The sequence below is a fragment of the Eublepharis macularius genome, chromosome 6, assembly GCF_028583425.1.
Source record: "Eublepharis macularius isolate TG4126 chromosome 6, MPM_Emac_v1.0, whole genome shotgun sequence".
NCBI classification, from domain to species: Eukaryota; Metazoa; Chordata; class Lepidosauria; order Squamata; family Eublepharidae; genus Eublepharis; species Eublepharis macularius.
The window spans coordinates 110602962-110612847 of record NC_072795.1 but is presented as its reverse complement, the minus strand read 5'-3'; the positions used below and the strand labels follow the sequence as shown (position 1 = coordinate 110612847).

The following is a 9886-nucleotide window of genomic DNA, read 5'->3' as shown; positions in this document are numbered from 1 at the left end:
AGGATAGGGTCAGGTGGGTAGCCGCCTTCGTCTGCAGCAGAAAAGCAAGATCTGAGTCCAGTGGGGACCAATCACATTTTAAGAGTGTAAGCTTTCGAGAGTCAGAGCTCCCTTCCTCAGATATACTTAGAAGTTACAGAATTATGACACTGACTTTGTTAACTGCTCTGAGTGTGGCACTGATCTGTCCAGAACAGCGGTGTATAAGCACAAGGTTATTATCAACCCTTACACTCTTACTTTAAATACCTCTCCCACCTTGTGGCTCGATAAAATCCTAGATACTTCCACTTCTAAATGTGTCTGAAGAAAGGAGCTTTGGCGCTCAAAAGCTCCTACCCTGGAAACCTGGTCTTTAAGGTGCTGCTGGACCCGAATCTTCCTATCCTAAAGATATTTGCGCTGAAGCAAATCCCAGCGCGTTCCAAAATTAATCCACAAACACGACTGCCATTTTAGTGGGACGAATAATCTCGTCCCACGGGGCCGCATACCCACCGCAGCTGGGCTGCACCGAACATTTCAGCGCTTTTCAAGAAGAGGCCACAATTATTTGGGGGCGCAGACACAGCAAAACCCCCAAACCAAAAGGCAAGCGTCCCTCGCTCCGAGCCAGGCTTCAGCGACCCTTCTTCTCCCCCCCCCCTGCCCCCCACCCCACCCCCGTTGAGGCAAAGCCCTTCAGAACTCCAGCCCTTGCAGGCTGCTGGTCTTCAGCAAAGATGGCTGGGGTTTTGACTTGGGAGCCGAGCCCGTTGAAATGCAAGGGCTCCGCGGCCTAGGAAGCAGGCCACAGTCGACAGGAGCGAGCGCCCCGCAGCCCCTCGCAGTTGCGCCCCTCCCCCCCCCCCCGCAGTTTCATCAGCGCTCTCCCACCCCTCTTGGTTCTTTTCCTCTCCCTCCCCGCCCCCTGCCACAGCTCTGCTCAGCCCCCGCGCAGAACCAAAAGGGGGCGTGTCGCCAGGCTGCTGTAACCGGGCAGGAGAGAACGTTGCGAACGTGCGCTCGCTTGCTATTGGCCCAGCCCCGCTCTACCTTCTGGCCAGTGAGCGGCGGCGGAGCCCGCGAGCCCAGGGGGCGAGCGCCGCCGAGGGGGCGGGATTCTCCGTGACCTCAGTATTTAAACGACGGAGCTGCAGGTTGCGAGCCCAGTGCCAAGGAAAGGGCGAAGGGGTGGCTTGAGAGTTGTTGCTGCGCGCACGGCAGCGCTGGGTTGGTGTTTCTGCTGGTGCTCTCGAACAGTCTCTCATTTGCTGTTCTCTCCTAGCGCTTCAGACCTGGTAAGTTTGCTTTGGTTTATGCAGAAAGTCTCGTGTATGGTCTCCCCTCTCCGGTAATGATATTTAAATCGGCGTTATAACATTGCAGTCTTCTAATGGTGTTTTGCCCCGATCGGGTTTATGTCTCAGCCCAGTTCGTCGACTGGCCCGCTGTTCTGATCCTCCGTGTTTTCTCCCATTACAGAACCGTCGATCCGGGCCCCGATCATTTTGTGACCCGGGGATAAAAGCGATCGCTGTCTGCGGGGGGCGAAGATGCCGGTTTTATGGGACAGCTTCTCCTCCTCGCTGCCTCCCATTCCGGAGCAGAGAGAGAACCAGCCGTCCTTTGCTTGGGAGAAGAGCGCCTACCAAGAAGCAGCCAGCCGCGCCGCTGTGCTGGAGAGCTCGGATTGCGAATCTCTCGATAGCAGCTTGAGCTCCGAAGGGGGTAAGGTGGAGGGGGCGGTTCTTCCTGCGTATTGGAGGCTTCTTAAAATATATTGGGCCTTTGAAGCGGGGCGGGTGTGTGGATGGAAGGGCAGAAAGTGCTCCATGGGTGAAAGGTGTAGGTGGAGTGTTTTGGGGGGGGGGGCGGGCGGTATAAAAATGTATTTACTATATTTAAACCTAGCCTTTGTCTCCAGTGAGGACCCAAGGTGGCTTACATTGTTCTCCTTTCCTCTATTTTATCCTCACAACAGCCCTGTGAGGTAGGATAGGCTCAGTATGTGACTGACCCAAGGTCACCGAGTTAGTTTACATGTCAGAATGGGGATTTGAACCTGGATTTCCCAGATCCTAGTCCATCACTAACAGCTACACCATAATGGCTCTCTAAATGACACTCTTAACCACCACACCGCCCTGGAAACAGGCCACTGACTTCCCCGTGGAAAAATCGGAGGAGAAAGTCTAGCACCTGTTCCCCCCCCCACACACACACACACAGGCGCGTGCACACAGTTTTTCCAACAGACAGTTAAGGTGGGATCTTTCTTGCATTTAAACATCCTGTTGAGTTTTCTGGGCCTGCTTCAAATGAGCATGTTCTGGATTAATGAAGGCCTGAGGTGGGTGCGGAGAACTTGGTGGTGTTACAGCTGTCTGGAGAGTCTGCTGTGTAAAAGTGGGGGCAAAACTGTGTGTTCAGGGGGCTGGCAAGCAGGCTTAGCTGTAGGTTGGCATGGGCCTGCCTTTGGGGCCACTTTTTCCCTTAGTGAGGATGCTCAGTTCATACCACTTTAGCAAAACCGTCACCAATAAATGGGGCCCACTTGGCACAGTAAATAAAAAAGGTTGTCTTGTCTCTTTTTGGCAGATGCACATGAATACATGGATGAAGTATCCTTGCCGGACTTTGACTTGCTGAATGATCCCGGGGATGAGCTGCTGTGTGCCAATCTGATGAAGCTGATCCAGCTCAGCCTGAACAAAGCAAAGATCCACTCCAGCCGCTCCTGCAAGCTCCTCATGCCAAGCCAGCTGGTCACCCAAGTGGGCAAGGAGCTGCTCCACTTGGCTTACAGAGAGCCCTGCGGCTTGAGGGGGGCTCTCATTGACCTGTGTGTGGAACAAGGGAAGGGATGCCATAGTGTGGGGCAGATTGCTGTGGACCCAAGCCTAGTGCCTACCTTCCAGCTAACCCTTATTTTAAGACTGGATTCCCGCCTGTGGCCCAAGATCCAGGGACTCTTTAGTCCTGGCTCTGCTTTCTCTCCTGGTTTCAGTCAGTCTCTGAAGCTCAGCACTGGCTTCAGAGTCATTAAAAAGAAGCTCTATAGCTCTGAACAGTTGCTTATAGAGGAGTGTTGAAGCTGTCAGTCATCGCTCCTGGAGGATGTCACTGAGCATTTAACTCTTTAAGTTGGTGGCCAGCACCGAACAAAACTGGGAAGGCATCTTAAAGGGCTGTGGAACATAAGCTGGTTTTGAGATGTGGATCTGCAGCCACCGTAGGTTAGATTAGACAGAAGTTTGATTTACAGAGGTAGTAGGCAAGTAGTCAAAAGAAGAAGGCAAGACTTGAGAATAAAACTGCACTCTCTGCTTTTTAGTAACTTTGACAGGGAAAAAATGCCCACTCCTGACTAGGCCTGGACACTGTGCTAGCTTTAAAACTCTTGTCTGATTACGGGACAATTTTCTCTTGACTGACTTTAAGAAGTACTTTTCCTGACAGCTGATGTCATAACAGCAGCAGGGCTGCCACTAAGGGTACGTGAAGGTTGCCCTTTTTTTGGTAAGCTTTTTTTTTTTTAAGGAAGATAGCAGTAGCTAGTAATCAATGGATATCCGTGGTGAGGTGAATGACTTAAGAGTTAAGGTCTAAAGGGACCAAGAATGCGTAACATGGTTCTGCATAGATGGACCTGAAGAAGCTCCACTACTGACATTAGAGCAGCTAAAACAGGGCAGCTAAATAAGGACTTTGGAGTGAATGGGGGGTGTCAATCCACTGTGCGCCATCACACTATTGTTTGAATGAAGCCTGTGGGGGGGGCACAGGGCACTAACTGGGTTGTGCCCCATTTCTGAGTAGGAATCGTGGCTCTGTATGTCTGAGGGAGGTGTGAGGGGATGCAGGGAGGGATGGGGTGGGGGCAGGCACCCTCACAGTCAGTCTGTAGCGCTTCCATTGATTGCCATTTACATGGAGTACACTTGATCAAGTTTTTTGAAGACTTCCTATGCAACTTGTTTGTGGTTTTTTTACTTTTCTAATAAAAATATTTCTAATAGGCTTCTGTTCTTTTTTTAACCAGTATGGGTTGGGGGGGGCAAAGATTGTGGGAGTTGGGAAGGAGTAGACTTGCATACAGTTCTTCAGTGGTTTCTCAAATGAGTAAGCAGAGCTCAAGCCAGTCTGCCATTATATGCTCCCTCATTTTCAGTTATGTGTGAAGCAAGAGTACAGACACCTTATGGTAATGCTCGTGTACAGCTATGTCGCCCTCTTGGGGGAAGAGTGGTTTGGGTGGGAAGGGCCACCAGCAAGAGGGTGCCTTGTTTCCTACATCCTGAGGAGTTGGTGGTCAAGCTTGGAATGGAAATGAGCCAGAACTTCCATGCTGTTTGCTTGCTGGGCCTGGGGTGCTACTGCAGGCTGGTAAATAGCTGCTTATTGTCAGCCTGCCAAAAATGAGTTTGGAGGCCTACAGGAATATGGGCAGACGAGGGCCAAATGCTTTGCTTGTGGAGTCACCAAAGCTGCTATTGCAGCATCGTTTCGCAGCCTTTTTTGAAGGAGGGGAGTGGTACCTGCCTTAATCAGTTGCCCTGGATGATCACCTCAGTATTGGTCTTGGTTTCTGGGGATACATGCATACCTGCATTCCTCTGTTCCTATAGTTTCATCACGTCAACCATCCTGAGATGCAACCTGGTGTTGGATCCCTGTTAGAGGGAAAGAGCTGTAGAGATGATCCAGTTCGGGCAAAGAGAAGAGTAACGCCAGTAGGGAGAATGTCCTTGCAATTGCTCTTTTTCCCGTTTTTATTGGTGTACATGATCTCGCAGCCCTTTTGGCATGGTTTCTGGCTATCTAACCTTTGCTTTGGATATATCACCCGAGCTGTGAAATGCTACAGTTCGGTAACAATGGAAGCTCAGGTTTCTGTTGCAATGCAAGTCAGTTGATGCTGTACTGCCTGGATTTCAGCTGGCACTCTTTAAATGGGGTGGCTTATGGTGACTTCATGCGCAAACTCTTCCTTGAGGAGGAGCGCTTCGGCCCGAGATGAATTTCCCTTGGGGAAGTAGAACTCTAAACTCAAGAGAATCTGTCCCCCGTTAAGCCTTTTAACTGCTGCTCTTTTCATTGGAAGAGCTGGACTCGTTGAAATTAGGTTTTAAAGCGCTTAAGTTTGAATTGTACTGTGATAGTAGAAATGAGCAGGGATGTACAAGAATGGCAGGGCAGATCCCATTCCCCTCTTAACTGGCTCACCTCTCCACCTTTGGTCCGTTCTCCCACTCCTCACACCTATAGTAGGGAACCAAGAGAAACTTGAGTGGAAATCATGAACACGCCCTATGCCACTCTGCTTTCCTGTCCCCATCTCTCTGCTCTGGCCAGCTGTCAAACACCTTGCTCCACCTACTCCCCTGCCAGTCTGGCCTCCCGTCCATCTCCCCCATCCCACTTTTGCCCACCCAGCTGTGGGAAGCATCAGAGGCAGTGGCTTGCTCTCTTCCAGTCGCATGCTGCACTGCCTCCTCCAGTTCTCTTGGAACAGTGTAGGCACATTGTCTGGGCTTGCGCAAACAATTGTCTGTTGGGGGGGGATTTTAATTTATCTGCAAACCTTGAGGGAGGCGTCCCAAGTGCCCTGAAAAATCTACCTTCTGTCTACATGTCCCCTGCCCCTGGATTTATATGTCCATAGATGAGGCCATGTTGGCTATTACATATCTTGGTGACAAGAAAATTAGCATCTGGGGGAAACTTGGCATTGCGTGCGTGCTTTCCAATTCCAAGGTGATCATACATGTATTGGTACATGTGATGTGAGCCTAGAAGACTGCTGTGACTGACTAATTCAGCCCCCCAATAGGCTGTACCCCTTTTTAAAGTCTAAAAATGTATCACGATGCACTCTTGCAAGTGCTCCCTTCACAGCCCTTTTTGCGTATTGATGAAGATGAGGAGACAACGTGTATGTCACTGGTTTGTGGGTTATGCAAGGTTATACATACCCTCAAATTGCGATAGAACAAGCATACTTCTGCAAGTGCCATGAACGTTCTAACAGAAGTTGTGGAATCTCCCGACAAATCCTGTGAGTCATGCATAATGCAGTCCGTTTTACAATGCTGATGCATCAAAGTTCAACTTAAGCATTATGTCAGCATGTTGGGGAATGGGTTTCAGTTTCCAGTTCATCTATGGCAATGCAGAAACACTGACTTACTTGGAGGTCTTTTGGAGAAGCATACATTGAAGAAATCCCACATTCAATGATGAAGAGAACTGGAGGGCTCAGCACACTTTAGATGTGCGAAAAGTTCATCAAGAGGCAGTAACCACAGACAGCTGGTCAAGGTGCACAAGGTGAAATATACCAGTCACTCAAAGCTTATCTAAATTGTGCTCTTAAGGCAAGGATGAAGGTAAGTACAAACACGCAGGCAAGCTTGACTGGGGCCCTCACTGAATTTGCTAAGTATGAATTTGGGAGGGGGTGCTGGATTTGTGCTATCAGCCTAGGTAAAATCTCGAGCAGAGTGGCTTTCAAAATCCGTCCAGAAGATCAATAAGATATAGGCTACCTCCACAAGGGGATGAATACCCTGTTGTGCGCTCATTGTTGCTGTAAATGCAGAGATGATGGGAGTATCTGCTCAGGAGGGTTCTCTATTTTTGCCTTCCCTTGTGTCTGCCCATCCTCCTTCCTACTGTGCCAGCTATAAACATCAGAAATCGTTACATCCTGCCGGGGGAGGAGAGAAAGGGCAGGCGCAAGGAGAAATAGCACCAGTGTAGGTGGGGAGGTTTCACCTGCCTGTCCCTATGACAGTCCACCAAACTAGCTTTCAGTACAATCTGGCTTGAGAAATCGTACCAAAGCAGATGTGGGGAAATCATAGCCGGGAGGGGAAGACCTCACAATTGAATGACTGCATGACACTGCAGTTTGGGAGGCCAGGCCAAGTTAAACTTCTCTATGGAAGCAGCCGCATCAGCTTATGCTGCAGGAGTATGGCCCTTCCCCAGCAGGCACGATACGACTTTGCTGGGGAAACACAATTCTTTCCTCTGCAGCTAGAAGTCAAAGCAACTGTAAGTACATAACAGCTGTCCCTTTTAAAGCAGGGCTCTCTGGATCTTTTTCTCCTGCTCAGCGAGTCTGAAGCATCCCTCTGCTGTCACATGTTCAACAGATACTGAACTGAGATTCTCCGTTGCCGGCCTTGTTGGCTGCCTCAGTTTTCAGGTGGGGTATACCCCTTTGCTTTTTAAAAAGCACACTATGAACAATTACTCATTTATTAGTGTGGTGAAAAATCAATTGAAAATGGCAAAACAACTTGGTGGGGCCGGTAAGGAGAAGATAGTGTGGTGGCGTTACGAGTGCTGGCCAGCCAGTGCTTATACAGAACTGACTTCTGTGGCAAACTGCCTTCTCCCTGCTCCTAGCTGGCTCCGGGGCAGGCTATGATATGCTTGCATGTGATGGGGCGAGGCTCTTCTGCAGCAACTTGACAATTCAAGCAGTGCAGGTCTGTACATATCCTTGGAGTAGCAACTGGAATGGGGCTATGGAAGCGTCACAGACACTGGAGAATGCCTAAGACATCTATGCGAGCAACACAATTCCACTTGTGTCATGATCTCACCCCACGTTCATGCTGCAAAGGAGGACTTTTAGTAGGCATAGCATGAACTGGTTGTTCTCTCCAACTTTTGGTATCTGAGATCAGCATTTCAAGAGCATTTCACCAGACCAGACAGTTAACAAGGCAAGGAGATGTGAATTAAAGCATCAAAAAGAGACCAGTTGGGTTACATCAAGTGTGTGTTCTCCTGACGCATGTGCTTTGATCATGAAGAATAAGGCACAGAAATAGATGATTATCTAATCCTACCATGATGATTTTAAGAAAACCTCTCACCAAAACATAATTAAGCTGTTTGCAAATTAAAACTCAATAAGAGCTGTCAGTCATTTGTACATTTTATTCTTATCTTTGCACTTTATTTTTTTATTTTACTTATGTCATTTATAGTTCGCCTTTCTCACCGAGACTCAAGACTGATTACATCGTATAAAATTAATACAGTCAATATCAAGGACATTTCAATAAAAATGCCATAGGGTATATAAATGCAAATTTACAAAGATACATCAGCAAAAAAGGAGTCTCTCTCTCCCTCTCTCTGTTTTCATGGACCATAAGGATTATTGCATAATTGGCCACCACAGGCTTCATGTGCACATGGGAAATAAGAGCATAGTCACTGCAATACCTTTTGCACATAGAAAAGTCCCAGGATTCAACTGGATGTAGGCTTTCAGAGAAAGTCACAAAGTGTTGCATATGCAGAAATGGGCACAATATGGATGCTGTATGAGAATGACTAGTTATTCTTTACAGACCAGTTGTCGGCATCTTAACGCAGGGGCGAATGCATATCCCCAGCAAGGATCTATGCATGACTCTCTTTTGCAGTGAGGGTTACAAGGTTTGCTTGCAGCTGTGTGTGTATCACCAAGGCACAATTAATTTTCATCAAAGTAGCTCCTGCTTGGTTAGCAAAGTAGCTCAAGAGTTGAACCTGAACATGTCTCAACTACTCCGAGCACTGAAGCCCTGCCCGCAGAGTGCCAGACCTTTTGATTGCCACATTTTATGCTGTCCTCAATTCTCCTGGAGTCTCTGAAATGCCAAGGGACGTTCTAGCATCTGTCTAAGAAAGGAGGAATCTATTCTGCAGAACTCTGAGAACACAAACTTCTAGTAGGAAAAGAGCAGCTGAGGGGGTGGTGATTGGCTGCAGTGGACAGCCAAGCAAGGGCATCCACGCACAAGAAAAGCATCACATGGTCCTCACAGGGTGAGCAGAGTCTGCACAGTGTAATGTAAAACCAACATGCATTGCTCTAGAGGAACAGGTCCAGGTAGTGCCAGCCAAGCATCTCGTCCCTCTGCCCGCTATCAGCTGTTGCTCTTGGCCAGCTAAATCAGCAGAAGCTTCACCCTTGAGAAGAAACCCATGGAGATGGTTTGCAAGTGTTCAAGAACCCTTTTGAAAGCACACTGAGGAACCCCTGAACTTTTGGACATGAGAACCCCTGCATGGTGCAAAAGATTTGGAGGAATGTTCCAAGATTCACCCTCTTAATTCACCTGGGATACTGTCATTTGCCCCAGGGACAGCAGACAAGCTCCAGCTGGCATTCTGTGTTCCAGTGGGAGCAAAAATCAGGAGTGGGGACTGATGTTGTGTGACATTGCAATGTCACTTGCGATTTTTAAAATATATTTTATATATTTATGTATTGAAGGGCCAGGAAGCAATGCTGTGATGTCACTTTGTAAGTGATATCATGATGCTCTAGGAATTACTTTATCTCTATGGTAAACATGCTTCCTGCCCTTCAATATATAAATATATAAAATATATAAAAACTTTATCCAATCAAAGAAGGATTTTGAATATGATTTTTTCCCTTCATGCTATGTAATATGTAAGTAGTGAAAAATACTTTGCACCTTTTTTGGGTAGTTTTCTTCCCATAAGCCCTGTAAGTGATAGGTCCATATAGTGTACAAATTATCAACATCTCCTCAAACTACTATTGCCAGAATTTTTAACTTTTTATTTTATTTGGCGGCGGCAGCGTGGGGCAACTGAGTGGGCAGCCTCCCAGCCCTCCTGCTCAGTTGCCCCATGCTGCCGCCAGCACACAGCTGTGGGCCAGCCAGCCAGGCGTGGCAGGTGGCCAGGGCGGTGTGGGGCCACTGAGTGGGCTGGGAGGACACCTGCGCGTCATCCCAGCTGCCTGCCACACCAATGGGGTGGCCGGTTTGCAGCGGCACGCCCTGCATGATGACGTCATACGCAGTGACATCATCATGCAGTCCGGGTGCGTGCGCGCAGAGTGCGCGCACACAAATGTGGG

General features: G+C 48.5%; 1 protein-coding gene across 1 annotated transcript; it reads left to right on the top strand.

Moving 5' to 3' along the window:
- Nucleotides 1-1165: 1165 nt before the first annotated feature.
- DDIT4 (DNA damage inducible transcript 4) lies at nt 1166-3960 on the top strand. The gene is made up of 3 exons (XM_054982133.1): nt 1166-1280; nt 1465-1710; nt 2581-3960. Exons 2-3 carry the CDS (start codon nt 1536-1538, stop codon nt 3072-3074), a joined length of 669 nt encoding a protein of 222 aa, XP_054838108.1. The 5' UTR covers nt 1166-1280; nt 1465-1535; the 3' UTR covers nt 3075-3960.
- Nucleotides 3961-9886: the final 5926 nt, after the last annotated feature.